General features: G+C 33.3%; 1 protein-coding gene across 2 annotated transcripts in view; it reads left to right on the forward strand.

The window, feature by feature from the left end:
- The window catches only part of LOC142978348 (uncharacterized), a 486,788-nt gene extending 477,454 nt beyond the window's left edge, over window positions 1-9,334 (forward strand). For both annotated transcript variants that reach the window (XM_076122759.1, XM_076122760.1), the window contains one exon: window positions 7,051-9,334. In XM_076122759.1, the coding sequence (XP_075978874.1) occupies window positions 7,051-7,971 (921 nt within the window). In that variant the 3' untranslated portion in view covers window positions 7,972-9,334. The remainder of the gene's footprint in view (window positions 1-7,050) is intronic.
- The last annotated feature ends 4,101 nt before the right edge of the window (window positions 9,335-13,435 follow it).

Consider the following 13,435-nt stretch of genomic DNA (forward strand, 5'->3'; position numbering starts at 1 on the left):
GCATAACTTGATAAAGCTCTAGTTACATAAATACAAAAGCCTATAAAAGTACTGCTCTGATTCAAGCCTTGGCTACGCAGCCTCTATAAAAACAACACCACAGAATATAATTTTACGAGCAATAAAGACAGCCATAAAGCACAAAGTTCACACTACAAACATTTCAATACAATGTTAGACAAAAAGATGAAATAATTACATAATTTATGTAATAACACAGTGTATATAGGTCGAGTGATGCGGCTACCAAATGCACGCATCGCCGGGGGCAGTGGTCGCTAGTTTTGTAAAGTAGATGGCAGTGTAATAGACGGAGCGATTAGCGGGAAACTAAGTGTATTTTATTTTTAATATACCTACTATTTGATATAGAAGGGGTGTTAGCCTATTGTAAATATATGTTTACAACGCTTTATAATTTAGAAAAGGATCTAGGGTTCAGAGAGTCACATTCTGAGAATCAAAATCTGGTTAAATTAAATATTATTGTTGTTTGTTGATCTTGTTATCTTCGAAATTAACCCTTGAAACGTTAATACGCTTGTTCCTCGTCAAAAATAAGCATACTATAACTAAGGCTAACACAAGCAGATTAATTTTAAGTCAGATATTGGCAAAACTTTTAAAATGAGGTCTCAGCAGTAATACTGTTAACACATAATTCGACATTTTATCAAAAAAATATTATATCGTTTTTAAAAATAAATTCTAATCCGCTTAACCCGTCACTGCGGTGTACGGTCAAACCGTCCACCCGTATTATGCCGTGAGAACACAAACGACCATGGCACTTGCCACCGATCGCTCATTATCGAATGTGAACTATTGTTCGCTAGCGATAGCCTCTATTTGTAAGCGAATCGATAGCGAATTGTTTGGCGAATGTCTGTCATTTATTACAAGTTTATCGTTTGCTGAGATTGTTAGGTTATTGCAACGGTTATATTAGTTACCTCACTGCGCCAAGAGATCATGGGTTTGATTTTTGAATATGGTATGGTCAACAAGATCCTAGCGGTACCGGACCCGGCTGTACATTAGATGTATGTAAGTAAAAGTGTACAGAACTGTGCGGAAGATGTCTTTAAGGAATATATAGAGTTACTTGGTGTTTCGGAAGGCACGTTAAATTGTAGGTCCCGGTCGTCATTTTCAAAGATCTTTGACAGTCGTTAACAGTAGTGAGAAGTTTGAAAGTCTAATAACCGTCTTAACGAAGGGTATCGCGTTATTACCCAGGAAACTGGGTTCTGGAGGTCCAATAGGCAGTCGCTCTATGTAAAATACTGATATTCAGTTGCATCCAGTGAGACTGGAAGCCAACTCCACAATAGTAAGAAAAAACGTTAAGCTGATATAATATAATTTGAATTACTTTTGTATGAAATCTTCATTATATGCTTTACTTAACATAGTTTGTAAGGCTGAGTATGTTTTCTGAATAGTGCTCAAAGGAACTAGGTCAATAGCCGAACGACCGCGCTACTCAAGTGTTTGCAGACTTCACATACCTAAGGCATACGGGTTTCCTCACCATGTTTTCCTTCGACATCAAAGCAAATACCGATGTGAGGCTAGGATTAGAATTCAAACCTATTGTGCTAAATATTAGTTCAGTAGTTCTACCTAAAACTTGTCTATTAAATTATCGAAATCCATTTAGGTGACTTTTTTATTGTTGACATTAATTGTGAGCCTTAACCAAACCAGACCGACTGTAATGTAAAAAAATCTACAAGAATTTGAAAACGATTATCCTTGCGCCTAACTTGGGAATCGAATCCGTCACGTCGTGATTGGTAATCCGATGGACAAAAAAACCTTATGGGTGGTTAAGCTTATATTAAAGTAGTTGAAAATTTTAAACTAAAGCAAAGCCGCGAGTTTCCCCTAGTTAATAAAATCATCAGATATAAACCATTAAAGGTGCATTGTTTAAAACAAACAGTCTAAATATGGTACGATTGATCGCGAAACATGGCGTCCATTTGCCAAAGATTGATGTTTCGACACAATTGTGTCAAAATTAATAAATGTTAGCGATTGTTGTCTAAATATAGAATTATTATGTCAAACCTACTTTTGTGATGGTTATGAATTAAACATTTTTTTAATAAGAATTGATTTTCTGAACTAATTTGTCTGGACGTCATATGTAATTGGCGAACTAATATTCAATTTATTTGCCAAATACTGACTGTGAATATTGGCTTTGATATTAACAACAAATGGAAATCAATACGAAATATCATACCAATTTATGACATCAATCAAAACACATCCATCGGATAAGTGCAAATTAATTTTAGGATAGGCGCTTCCACCAAACTTTTCATACACTTATTGTCACTTTATTCATCATCTACTCGTAGTGAAATCAGCTCTTACAATAAACAAACACACCTGGCCGTTAAACAACAAATATTGGAGGATCTCCGATATAATTTCCAAGAATATCTTGACCTCAAGCAAATAACATTATTACGCAGAATACTGAGGACTAACACATGAATCATTTAAACCACAGTGTTACACAATTTTTGGGTCAAAACGTGTCATTTTGAAACACAATACTTATTTTGACCGCACTCGCTTTGTAGGGTTAAAAACGTCATATTGTGGTGAATGTATGGGACATGATATTTTTGTTAAATAATGGAAGATACCGCATAACTTCACGACTGTGTTTGAAGGGCTGGGCTGTAATAAAGGTGTTTTGTAACACATGTCTTATTTTACAAAGGAAAGGTGTGGTGTTCTAGGTTTTGTGTGTCGTTCAAAACTCAATAAGGATACTATTAATATAAGTATAAACCTTTCGCCAGAACTACAAGACGTTATTTATCGCAGTATTTGAAACTTCATTTGTCAATCAATTTACCGAAAATAATTTTGTTTGAAAAAAGACGAGTAGAAAAAAATCTGTTTCTAAAATCAATGTAATTTGTTCAATGCGAAACTATCCACGGCAACACTCCTGACGATCAATAAAACACCCAATCTAAACAATACAAATTATGCAGCGTTCTACAAACATTAAATACTAAAAGAAAAATGAACACATTCCACAAAATCCGTTCACTATATCAAACCAATTTATATGATTAACGATACTAAAACGCGGTAAGATACTTGTACGTATAAATCTCCAAAAATATTATAATTTTTCCATCAATAAATCTCTTCTAATCTTAATAAAACTTCGGCTAGTCGGCGGCATATTGTCATTGTACAAGAAAGTTATATACATATATTTATAGGTATATATTCATAGGCCGTGGGAACTTTTATATCGCCCACGCAAGTATCAAAATTCTTTGTGCATTTGTCATTTTAGATTTGCATTGTGATATATATCATTTGTGTATATTTTTATGAGGATAACGGTAGCATTTGTTAAGCCTAGGATTGGTACTGAAACAATGATTATTTTTTTGTTTTAATCTAAGTAAACTGATGAGCTCCTAAATATCTTCCTAGCTAAATTAATCAAGGCAGGAGTGTATATGTTTGTCTTCTTAAATTCGTATATTATAACGAAGTCATTCCATAAAAGTTCTTTTTTCTTTCAATAAAAAAATAGTATGTGGAGCGGAGTACCATAATTTTAATTTCCTAGCTATCATACTAAAGAATAAATTTAACTTCTGAAATAAATAACAAAGTTTAAAATTTTACCTATTTAAAAAGTAATGGTAAAATCGAACGCAAAATTTCTTACGTCATTATCACCAAAGAAAACTCAGAGTATCAAAATCGAATTTGCTAAAATGCACTAAACAACAAATCCACTGCATCACCAGTCATTTTCCGTTCTCACATTTCCATCGCTCAATCCATCTTCACCTGTCCTTTCAGTCGCCTTTCACTACAAGCCCTGACTGATAATGATACAAACTTGTAAATCATTCAGTCCTCGATCACTTAGGAAGACAAATAGCCCAGTTTATGAATCTTAAAGCATTGTACTGAATTATTCTAGCGCCGGCGTGTGACTTTGCACACTTTATGTTTATCGGAAAGCATCTGTTATGTTTATATGTTTGAAATTATTGAGGGACAATTGCAATTTGCAATATTGGTCGTAATAGGTGAAAATTTTACGTCTTTCTACAAGGAAAGTCACCTAAAGCATAGTCTTAGCTTCTACTTCTGTACTTACCACCGAAGTGAAAAGGATGTAGAAAATATTTTTTCTACAGTTTTTATTTTATGATTTTGTATTTTTTTCAGATCATTCTTTGAAGCGTCAAAGCTTCCACATGGCATTCAAAGAATAATAAACGACTAGTGGATTAGACATGTTTAGCGCGAACCCTCTAAAGAGAGATGACAGTTTGGTAGTAATTAAGCTAGATATCTCTTTATTTCAGAAAGCACATAAAAAGTAAATAACTGTAGATAAAATGTGCAAAAGTTTAAACAACTCAGGTTGGCGACAATACAAAAAAAAAACAAATTAAATTCACTACTATATAATTATTACCTCAGTAATGAAACATAAATCAAAAAGATTACTCAATTCTGTGATTTAACAAGTAATTTGCATATGTCCGGTTAATCTGTGCATGTGTGGCCGGAGCTAAATTATGTGACGTCGTTAACGTCAATCTTATTGTTTGATGTTGAAATTTGTATGGGAGGTATTTGTCTGAGGTTTTTAAAAAGTACTTTGAACCCGTGTATGGGATTTTAAAATATAAGATTTTTCTTTAACCTAATAAATAACTTAGATTTTAAAAATAGCAAAGTTTATCTCGTAATAGCGGTAAAATCCTCCCCCAAAAACATTTGGATTTTCATGTTAGCGGTTCTTCTACCTCTTGACAAAATATGTGATTCCCATGCTGTTTTTCCCTTAAGAGAAAAAAAACACCTACTGAAATGCGTGTGAATAAACTAACCTCATTTTTTTAACACTGCCACAAGTATAACTGCTATAGAGTTACTAAATTTAGGCAACAGTTTGGAATATAGTCCCCGCAAGTGGCGCTGACAAGAAACTAAGCCACGCCCTTTTATAGTCGAGTAGTTTTTTATAGCAAATTACTTATCAAATCATTTGACTAGCCTTTCCCATCAACTCTTTCCATATAAGTAAATAATCGAAAACCAACAAAGCATCTGTTTTCCATAACCAATGATTTACTTACTAGTAGTGTCATAACTAGAGGCGCCACCTGTCGGACAGATTTGAATACGTAATGAATGAGTGGGCTAATATCGCTAATTTATTTGTGCATTCTCATATTCGGTGGTATTTGGGTTCGGTTTTTATTTATGGGTGATAACTTAGGACTGTCTAATTGGTTTGATATAATCTTCCAAAATCGTATGTATTTGAACGCGATCTTTAAATTCTGAGTCACGCTAAAGTTAGAAATAAACATTTCTATTTTAAGGCAGTATTATTAGCGTTCACTCTATTTTTTTTGTTTGGTAGGTAAAAATAACTTTTGTAAACATACTCCGTGTAGCCCCACTCCCTCTTATTACTTTTTCACTCTTTACACCCATTAAACGTCATATTTTGTGCCCTATAAAAGCTACAGAAAGCGTCTTATACTGGGCAAAAAGGATTACAAAAAAGTCTCAAAAATGGCTAAATTACAAACCTAATTCATGAATCTTCGATTAGAGAGTAATCGAAGTCCGTTACATTCACCTGCATATTAATCTTATTCCCATAGCATTCCGAAGCGAAACATTACACAACGACACAATAAAATGAAGAACTACTCATTATTAACCGAAACTGAACTTTTACATAAGAGACAAAAGCATATCTTTACATTTTATTTAAGTACAGTGCAATTACTTTGTGAAAAATGGACAATGCCCATTATATGATTATTTCGCATAACAGAAGTAAATCGAGTCACGTACGAGAACGCAACGAGCTTCAATTAGAGAGCACAATCTGTATCGCGGCTCGCCCATAAGGAAGACAGACTTATCTGAAATTTCTAATCTAGTGACTCACATACATGCGTTCGCGAAATTACCTCAATTTACTCGCCCCGAGTCAAAAAGGGCACTGTGTTTCATATTTCCTAACATTCAAGAAGCTCACAAACGTAGATGGAATACGTGACATATTTTTTCTAGCACAAATACCGGTTTCCTTACCATAAATGTTTATCTTTGGGTGTCGAAAATGTCTCGTTACAGTTTCTATGACATCTTGATTATTGTAATTTGTTGCGACCTTGTCTTTTATTTTTATCTTTGAATTCGTTAAGCTGATCACCCAGACGGATAAAATTCTTTTCACAGAACAATTTTTCACCGGATTTAATTTTAATTAAAACGCATAATTTCAGTTGAGCCTAATTAGAAAGTTAAATTTTATATTAAAATTCAAATTCTCACGAGCGAGGAGAATGCAAACAATATGCGTACCGATAAACGTATATTGCATTCCAAAATATTGTTATAATCCGAAATAATGAGGCACGTCGTTATTTACTGCTGAAAGTACAGCGAGGGAACGGCGGTACCGAGTGAAACTGTAGCACAATCACATATTTTACGCTTTTGTACGAGTTTAATTGAGTAAGAAGAGACCTGAGACCGCTCGCAGCGGGGTAACTTCCAAATTTATTTACAAAAAAATTCGCAAAAGACCCCCATTACTTACGTCTCGAGACGCAACAGTACCCGAGCGATGCTCACTTCTGTAATATTAAGTGTGAGATACGACCTTATTCGCATTGACCCAGATTTTAATACGCCTCGCACTGCTCTTTATGATGACTTTTTGAAAAATGTAATTTTTAATTCCGCGCAGGGACGGTCCAAATTGAATGGGCCCACGGATGATTCGTTTTAACTGTATCGCTTATAAATTGTTGTTTCTTATGCGATGCCGACGGAAGTCTGTCGATATTTTAAACTAAATTAATGCGGCCGTGTACGCCAAAATTGGCGCTGTCGTTTTCTGGAGAAAATCGTATGCCCTTTTTAATTTCCATTTTTTGCGTATATAATATCATATTCTGTTATGTGCGAATATAGATTTAATCTTTAATATCGCTTTCTTTGTTGCAGAGTTTCTTCGGGCGGACGTACAACAACCTGTCGTCGATATCAGAGTGCAAGAACAACGGGGAGTGCGTGATAAATAAGAAAAATAGAACAGCTTGCAAAGCCTGCAGACTACGGAAATGTCTACTAGTCGGCATGTCAAAATCTGGTTCCCGATACGGTAGAAGATCTAACTGGTTCAAAATCCATTGTCTTCTACAAGAGCAACAGCAGCAACATATACAACATTTGCAGACCAGTAAATCGCCGCCTACTTTTAACTCATCACTAAATCCATCCTTCCTGCCTACTAATTTACTACCAGCTGCGGCCTTAGCAGAATACTATAAAAACTCAGAGAAGAGTCCATTCACTGAAGACGTGACGAGACAAAGCGTATCACCATCAGATTCTGGTGCATCATCAGCTGATCCCGAAGATGACAATAGTTCTAGAAGTACTAGTGGTCTTAGTATCTTTAGACCAGCGTCTTCTCCCTGCAGCGACAAAGATGTACGGTTACAAGCTATTAGAAATCAAAGTAAGGATAGAAAGCGGAAGCCTAACTTGCCGCCGTCTCCATTTGGAACAGTTTCTGCACCCCCAAGCTTTTCTCCTAGAAGTGCTCCATATTTACCGACGCCGCTTCAAACAATGAGAGCAGTACCGCCAGGAATCGCCTCATGGCAAACTAGAAATGGAGGAGACTTGCTTCTGCATTCGCCAGCTGTGGCCGGAGTAGCAGTGGACCAAGATCAACCCATAGATCTATCTATTAAATCTACTGCAGTCATCTTCAGAAGTCCGAAAAACGACGAAGTGAGTGACTCAGAGCCGGAGCTGAGCATCGACTTGAGTGAAGACAACAGTAAAGAAATTATGAAGAATCCTTTAGATCTTTCCCTGGTCCCAAAACGGACTGAAGAAGTACCTATGACTGGTTGAATTCTTAGTATTTTTGCACATTTCCGTGCAGCCATGGTTTTCTATTTATATGTAAATACCTATTCTAGTATTCTTGTTAATACTCTGTCACGCCATACAGTATTTAGCTGATTACATTCCTTTCTTCTTGATTACCTGATCTTTTTACCATAACTAGTGTTAATTTAGTTTGTAACGAAAGTCATGGACTTATAGATTTAAGTAGCGAAGCGGAGTGCTATAGAATAAATGAGAGGAATAACAAATTGTGATGTTATTTCGTTGTGTTTTTGGCATAGCTGTTAACAAAAAAACTTTTGTTTTTTAGTTTGAAATGAAATCATAATTGTTTCCTACTTAAACTATTGAGCTAAAGCTATTTGAGGGCAAATATTTTTTGCTAGCTCTCTAGATGTCTCAAATCCCTTTTTAATATTTTAATGTATCAAAATGTTGCACCCGCGTTAGCCAATTCAGTTAGAGTTTTTGTTTTTTTAAAGCTATGCCTAAACACATCCAACTATAGAAAGTGCCAGTGTATGTTTTACCATTTTTAGTTAATGTTTAATGGGATTAACGGCCAGTTAAAATGAAGCTCAAAATTTTAATGTACAAACTTAAGAGTCTTGTAAAAAATAGTTTTGTTTTATGTACTTATTAGTTAAGTATTTATTTCTTTAGTTCTTAGGCCAGTTTTGTATTGAGTCATTTTTTTATTTTTTTTTATTAAACAGTCAGTGACAAATGTCGTTGAGGGCATCCAAAATTTGAATGTGCTTAGTGACTTTTGGTGCCGATTGTACTTAAGTTTTTAGATAAGTTGTAGCGTAATTTTTATTTTGATATGCTTGTGTTATTATTTTGTTATTTTTTTTTTGTATTTTATTTGTTGAACGTCACATTCCTTAACGCTCATTCCAATTTAAGTTTAGTTATATTCTGGTACCAGTTCGCTCGATTTTGAGTAAAGCTTAAAAGATATTGCTTTAATATATTTTATTTTCTTCCTTAATTCATTAATTTCTTGATGGGAAATCAAATACGAAATTATTATTTCAGTACTTTGTTAAAAACGGTGCCATGAAATTTCAATTATTCGTGGGCGTGCCTTAAAGCCATGAAATTGTTACAAATGCTACAATACTTGTAAATATACAAAATAACCTGTTATTTTGGGCAAATTTGTAAACAAAAGTTGTTCATAAAGTACAAGGCTTACATAAAATAAAAAAACTATTTTTATATTCAAATTTTACACTACACCCTTCCAATGTCAATAGTTTAGATCTGTTATACAAATTTTGTAAAATTAGTTTTTACAGATATTGTAAAAAGTACAATCACGAACAAAAATGATAAATATTTTTACAAAAGTAAGCCTAACGTACTGTTATCAATTTGAAACAAAATTCTTGTTATCAGTGTGATACGGTATTTTTTTAACTATGTGTTTACATTTTTTACGTTTATAAGTAAATTTTAATATATTTGAAAGAAAAAAATAATAAAAAGCGAATGCCTTTTATATTTTGTAGTTTTATTTTATATTTAGAAAAATACAATGACATAATCATCTTTATAATTAGAAGGAAATAAGCAATTTTGTGTCCACACACAATAGAATATTTTATTGTAATAATATGCTCTAATAAATTCACGAAATGATAGGATTTAAAATTTTAGTGTTACAATATTTCAAATTAATTGTTATTGCGAGTTTTGGACAGAAAACATTCAAATTTTAACGATTACCATTACTTTTCTGCAGACATTTTCATACAAAGCATTTTTAGCAAAAATCATAATTCTTTTTTATTACTCGTTAAGGAAATAATCACGATGTTACGTGTATTATTACAAACACATAATATTTTATTACACTTACATAAATAAAAACACCGAACAAAATGTAAATGATCTTTTAAATATTCATTAAAATGAAAACAACGTTTAACCCAGTTCCATTAATTCGACAAAAACATACACACGAGATAATAAAAAATACAAAAAAAAAACTCTTGTTCCCTAGAATACGACATGACAGACAAACATACAGTGTTTACAAGCAAACAGGCTAAATATTCATGAAGCGAGTATTCTCGAAATGTTTATTTCCCATGATTTTTTTCCATAATTATTCATGAGTGGTCACACTGGGCACTATTAATAATAGCACATCGAGATATCAACTCTAAGCCTCTGAAATAAGATTCAATTTCAACTAAATCGGAGATCCTAGTGTGAATATTCAGTGGTATTACTCTCTCGCTACCGTGAACTACTGTTTCCCTTCTGATTAGTCAAATGAGATCACATCTAAGAAAAGTTTCCACGAACTGTCTGTTTGAGAACCAACTGCTTAATTCCTAAACCATTAAGGATGTGTAACTATGTTAAGTAGGCCCCTTTACATGATACGGTTGAAATTAAGACGCTTGATTACAAAAGTAAATTTATTAAGTCTCAGTGTTGAATTCTGGAATTCATTTTGTGATAATGAGTACAAATTTAAAATTATTTTCGAGAACCCCGCGGGTTCGAGTCCCGGGTCGCTTTAACATAATTGGAGCTTTGCAATTTGAATAATTCTAAGTTATGACTTCGATGGAAGTCGGTAAAAATGCCTACAGATTTGAATGTAGTTATGTACTGCCAAATTCTGAGAGGCACATTTTAAAGGAATTTATATTTAAAATTGTCTTTAATTATAACTTGAAAAAATTAACATAATAATAAGATCCAAAAACAACAAAGTACTGCAAACTACATTAATTTGCGTTAACTGTACAAGTACTTAAATACACACAATAAAGCCTTAACAGATTTAATTGATATTATTAAGTATTTTCGTTCTTATTGTCACACTAACTATGTATCGAAACCACGTGGAAAAATCAACTCTATACAAACAAAAATAAAGTTGAATATTAAATTTATTCTAAAGTAAATATTTCCGACATGATTTTTGTCACTCAATTTAATTGAAGTCAAGTTTGTGAGTAACAAATCAAATTTTTTCGCAATGGTCGACCGCTTCCTGATACAGGCTGGTGTTTTCGCGGCTCGAAAGAAATGCACCTCGTTATCTTGTATAATGGCAGTTTTGCGTTATTGAAATGTACTGGTGAAGACAGAGGTGATTAATTTTGATGGGACTGTCGAAAGTAGAACAGGTTGTATATCGTTCGTGTCGGTATTTTGTGTTTATTTAAACTTTGCACGCGTATGCCTCGTAAGGTGTTGTATAATAATGTACAACTTTGTACCAGAAATAAATATTGAACAGCAGCGAGATTGCAGTGTATTATGTATTGTTATAGAAATAAATTAGTTATCCAAAATAATAAGAAGAAAAGAGATAGGTACTGTTACATAATTACAATGCAGAATGATAAATATGTACTAAAAGTATTTTTTGAAATTACCCAACTTTCTAACTGATTATGCAAGTATAAAGTAACCATAATATGAATAACCATACTTTACTTTAGCCAAAAAGCTCAAGATAAAATTAGTAACAAATATAATATCAACATAATAGTTGGCATAAAATTAAAACTATTTTACAGTCTTATTGTACAAAATAGTTACAGCACGTCCTTTAAAAAAAACATCCTAAATATGCAATTTCCCCAAGAAACATTTCAACAAATTCAATACCGGATCCAACATTTCGTTCGCACCAATCAATTACGTACGCACCTGTACCACTTGCCAATTTTAACGAGAAAACACATCGCACTAATTGAGATTGCACCACGGAGTAAGAACGTCATTATAACCAAACTCGGCGTTGATTTATACGCATCGAATAGATGCCGAAATGAGAGCAGGGAACACTTTTTTCACCGAATGTACAGTTGTACTGCAATTTGGACGGTCGAATTGTCGGTTTGTACTTTTGGTGATAATTTAATTGTAGTTTTTTTATTTAACAAGTAGAAAATTGAAAGATTGACTGCCGAAAATTGGCAAGTTCAACGTGAACAAATATCGGGTTTGAATTCAAAGAGGTCCGCGGAATTGTTTCTGTACAGGATAATTTGTACCATGGAGTAAGAATGTCATTATAAATTCGGTGTTGATTTATACGCATCGAATAGATGCCGAAATGAGAGCAGGGAACACTTTTTTCTTCGAATGTACAGTTGTCCTGCAATTTGGACGGTTGAATTGTCGGTTTGTACTTTTGGTGATAATTTAATTGTAGTTTTTTTATTTAACAAGTAGAAAATTGAAAGATTGACTGCCGAAAATTGGCAAGTTCAACACGAACAAATATTGGGTTCGAATCCCAAGTGGTCTGCAGAACTGTTTCTGTAAAGGATAATTTGTACCACGGAGTAAGAATGTCATTATAAATTCGGTGTTGATTTATACGCATCGAATAGATGCCGAAATGAGAGCAGCGAACACTTTTTTCACCGAATGTACAGTTGTACTGCAATTTGGACGGTCGAATTGTTGGTTTGTATTTTTGTCGATAATTCAATTGTACATTTTTGAAGACGGAGAAAATTAAAAGATTGACTGCTGAAAATTGGTAACTTCATATACAAATATCACGTTCGATTCTCAGACCTCATGACAACTTTTTGCACACATGCAATTGTTTCTGTAAACGATATAACTGTATGTTTGGGATGTCTTCCGTGGCTCTGCATTAATCTAAGACAGAATTGGAATAAATCTTGAAAAGTAGTTATATTTAAACAATTGCGGAGCTACTGAAAAAAGTAATAAAATAAAAAAAGTAAATCAAGCAATATTTAAGGTAAAACGCTGGGTGTAAGAACTGATCGCAGGTCATATTAAGTAGCTGAACATTTAAGTAAAGCAAAATATATTTAACAACTGCGAGTCTTTAAAACAAATAATAAATTAATATCATTGGATAACTCACACACGGTAATTTGATTCCAAAGTGACTTCAGACCCTAACCCTATTTAAGGTAAAGGTTTAATAAGTAAATTTTGCAACAAATTCGGAGCATATTGAATTCAATTTCAAATCGTTGAGTTCAAGCGTTGCAAATGAGTGAGGATGGATTAACATAAAATACCAAAATTATAAGCCGTCATAATCCTAAAATATAATTGTGATTATATCGGAATATTAATAAGGTACTTATCGGTTAGAGATGGGTTTTGGGATAATTAATGCACGCATACAGCTTGCAAAAACCGTCAGGATTTCCGGTAGATGTTTTGTATTTTTAGATTTTAAAAAGAGTTGGGAAGTTAAAATCTACAAATAAAAATGATGAATGAGCTTTCGGATATTCTATAATCATGTTTAAAAAATGCATCAACAAAAAAGGTACTAGGTGCTTTTTACACTTATCGATAAAATCTGTATGATTTTTGACAAATTTATTAAATGTAAACAATATTTTAACTGGATGTAAATATAGTGGTTATCAGTTCATAAATAAATAAGTTTATTAACTTACAGCTTATAAGCAAAAATAAACTAGAATCTAGA

This window comes from Anticarsia gemmatalis, chromosome 14, assembly GCF_050436995.1.
Source record: "Anticarsia gemmatalis isolate Benzon Research Colony breed Stoneville strain chromosome 14, ilAntGemm2 primary, whole genome shotgun sequence".
In the NCBI taxonomy this organism is placed as follows: Eukaryota; Metazoa; Arthropoda; class Insecta; order Lepidoptera; family Erebidae; genus Anticarsia; species Anticarsia gemmatalis.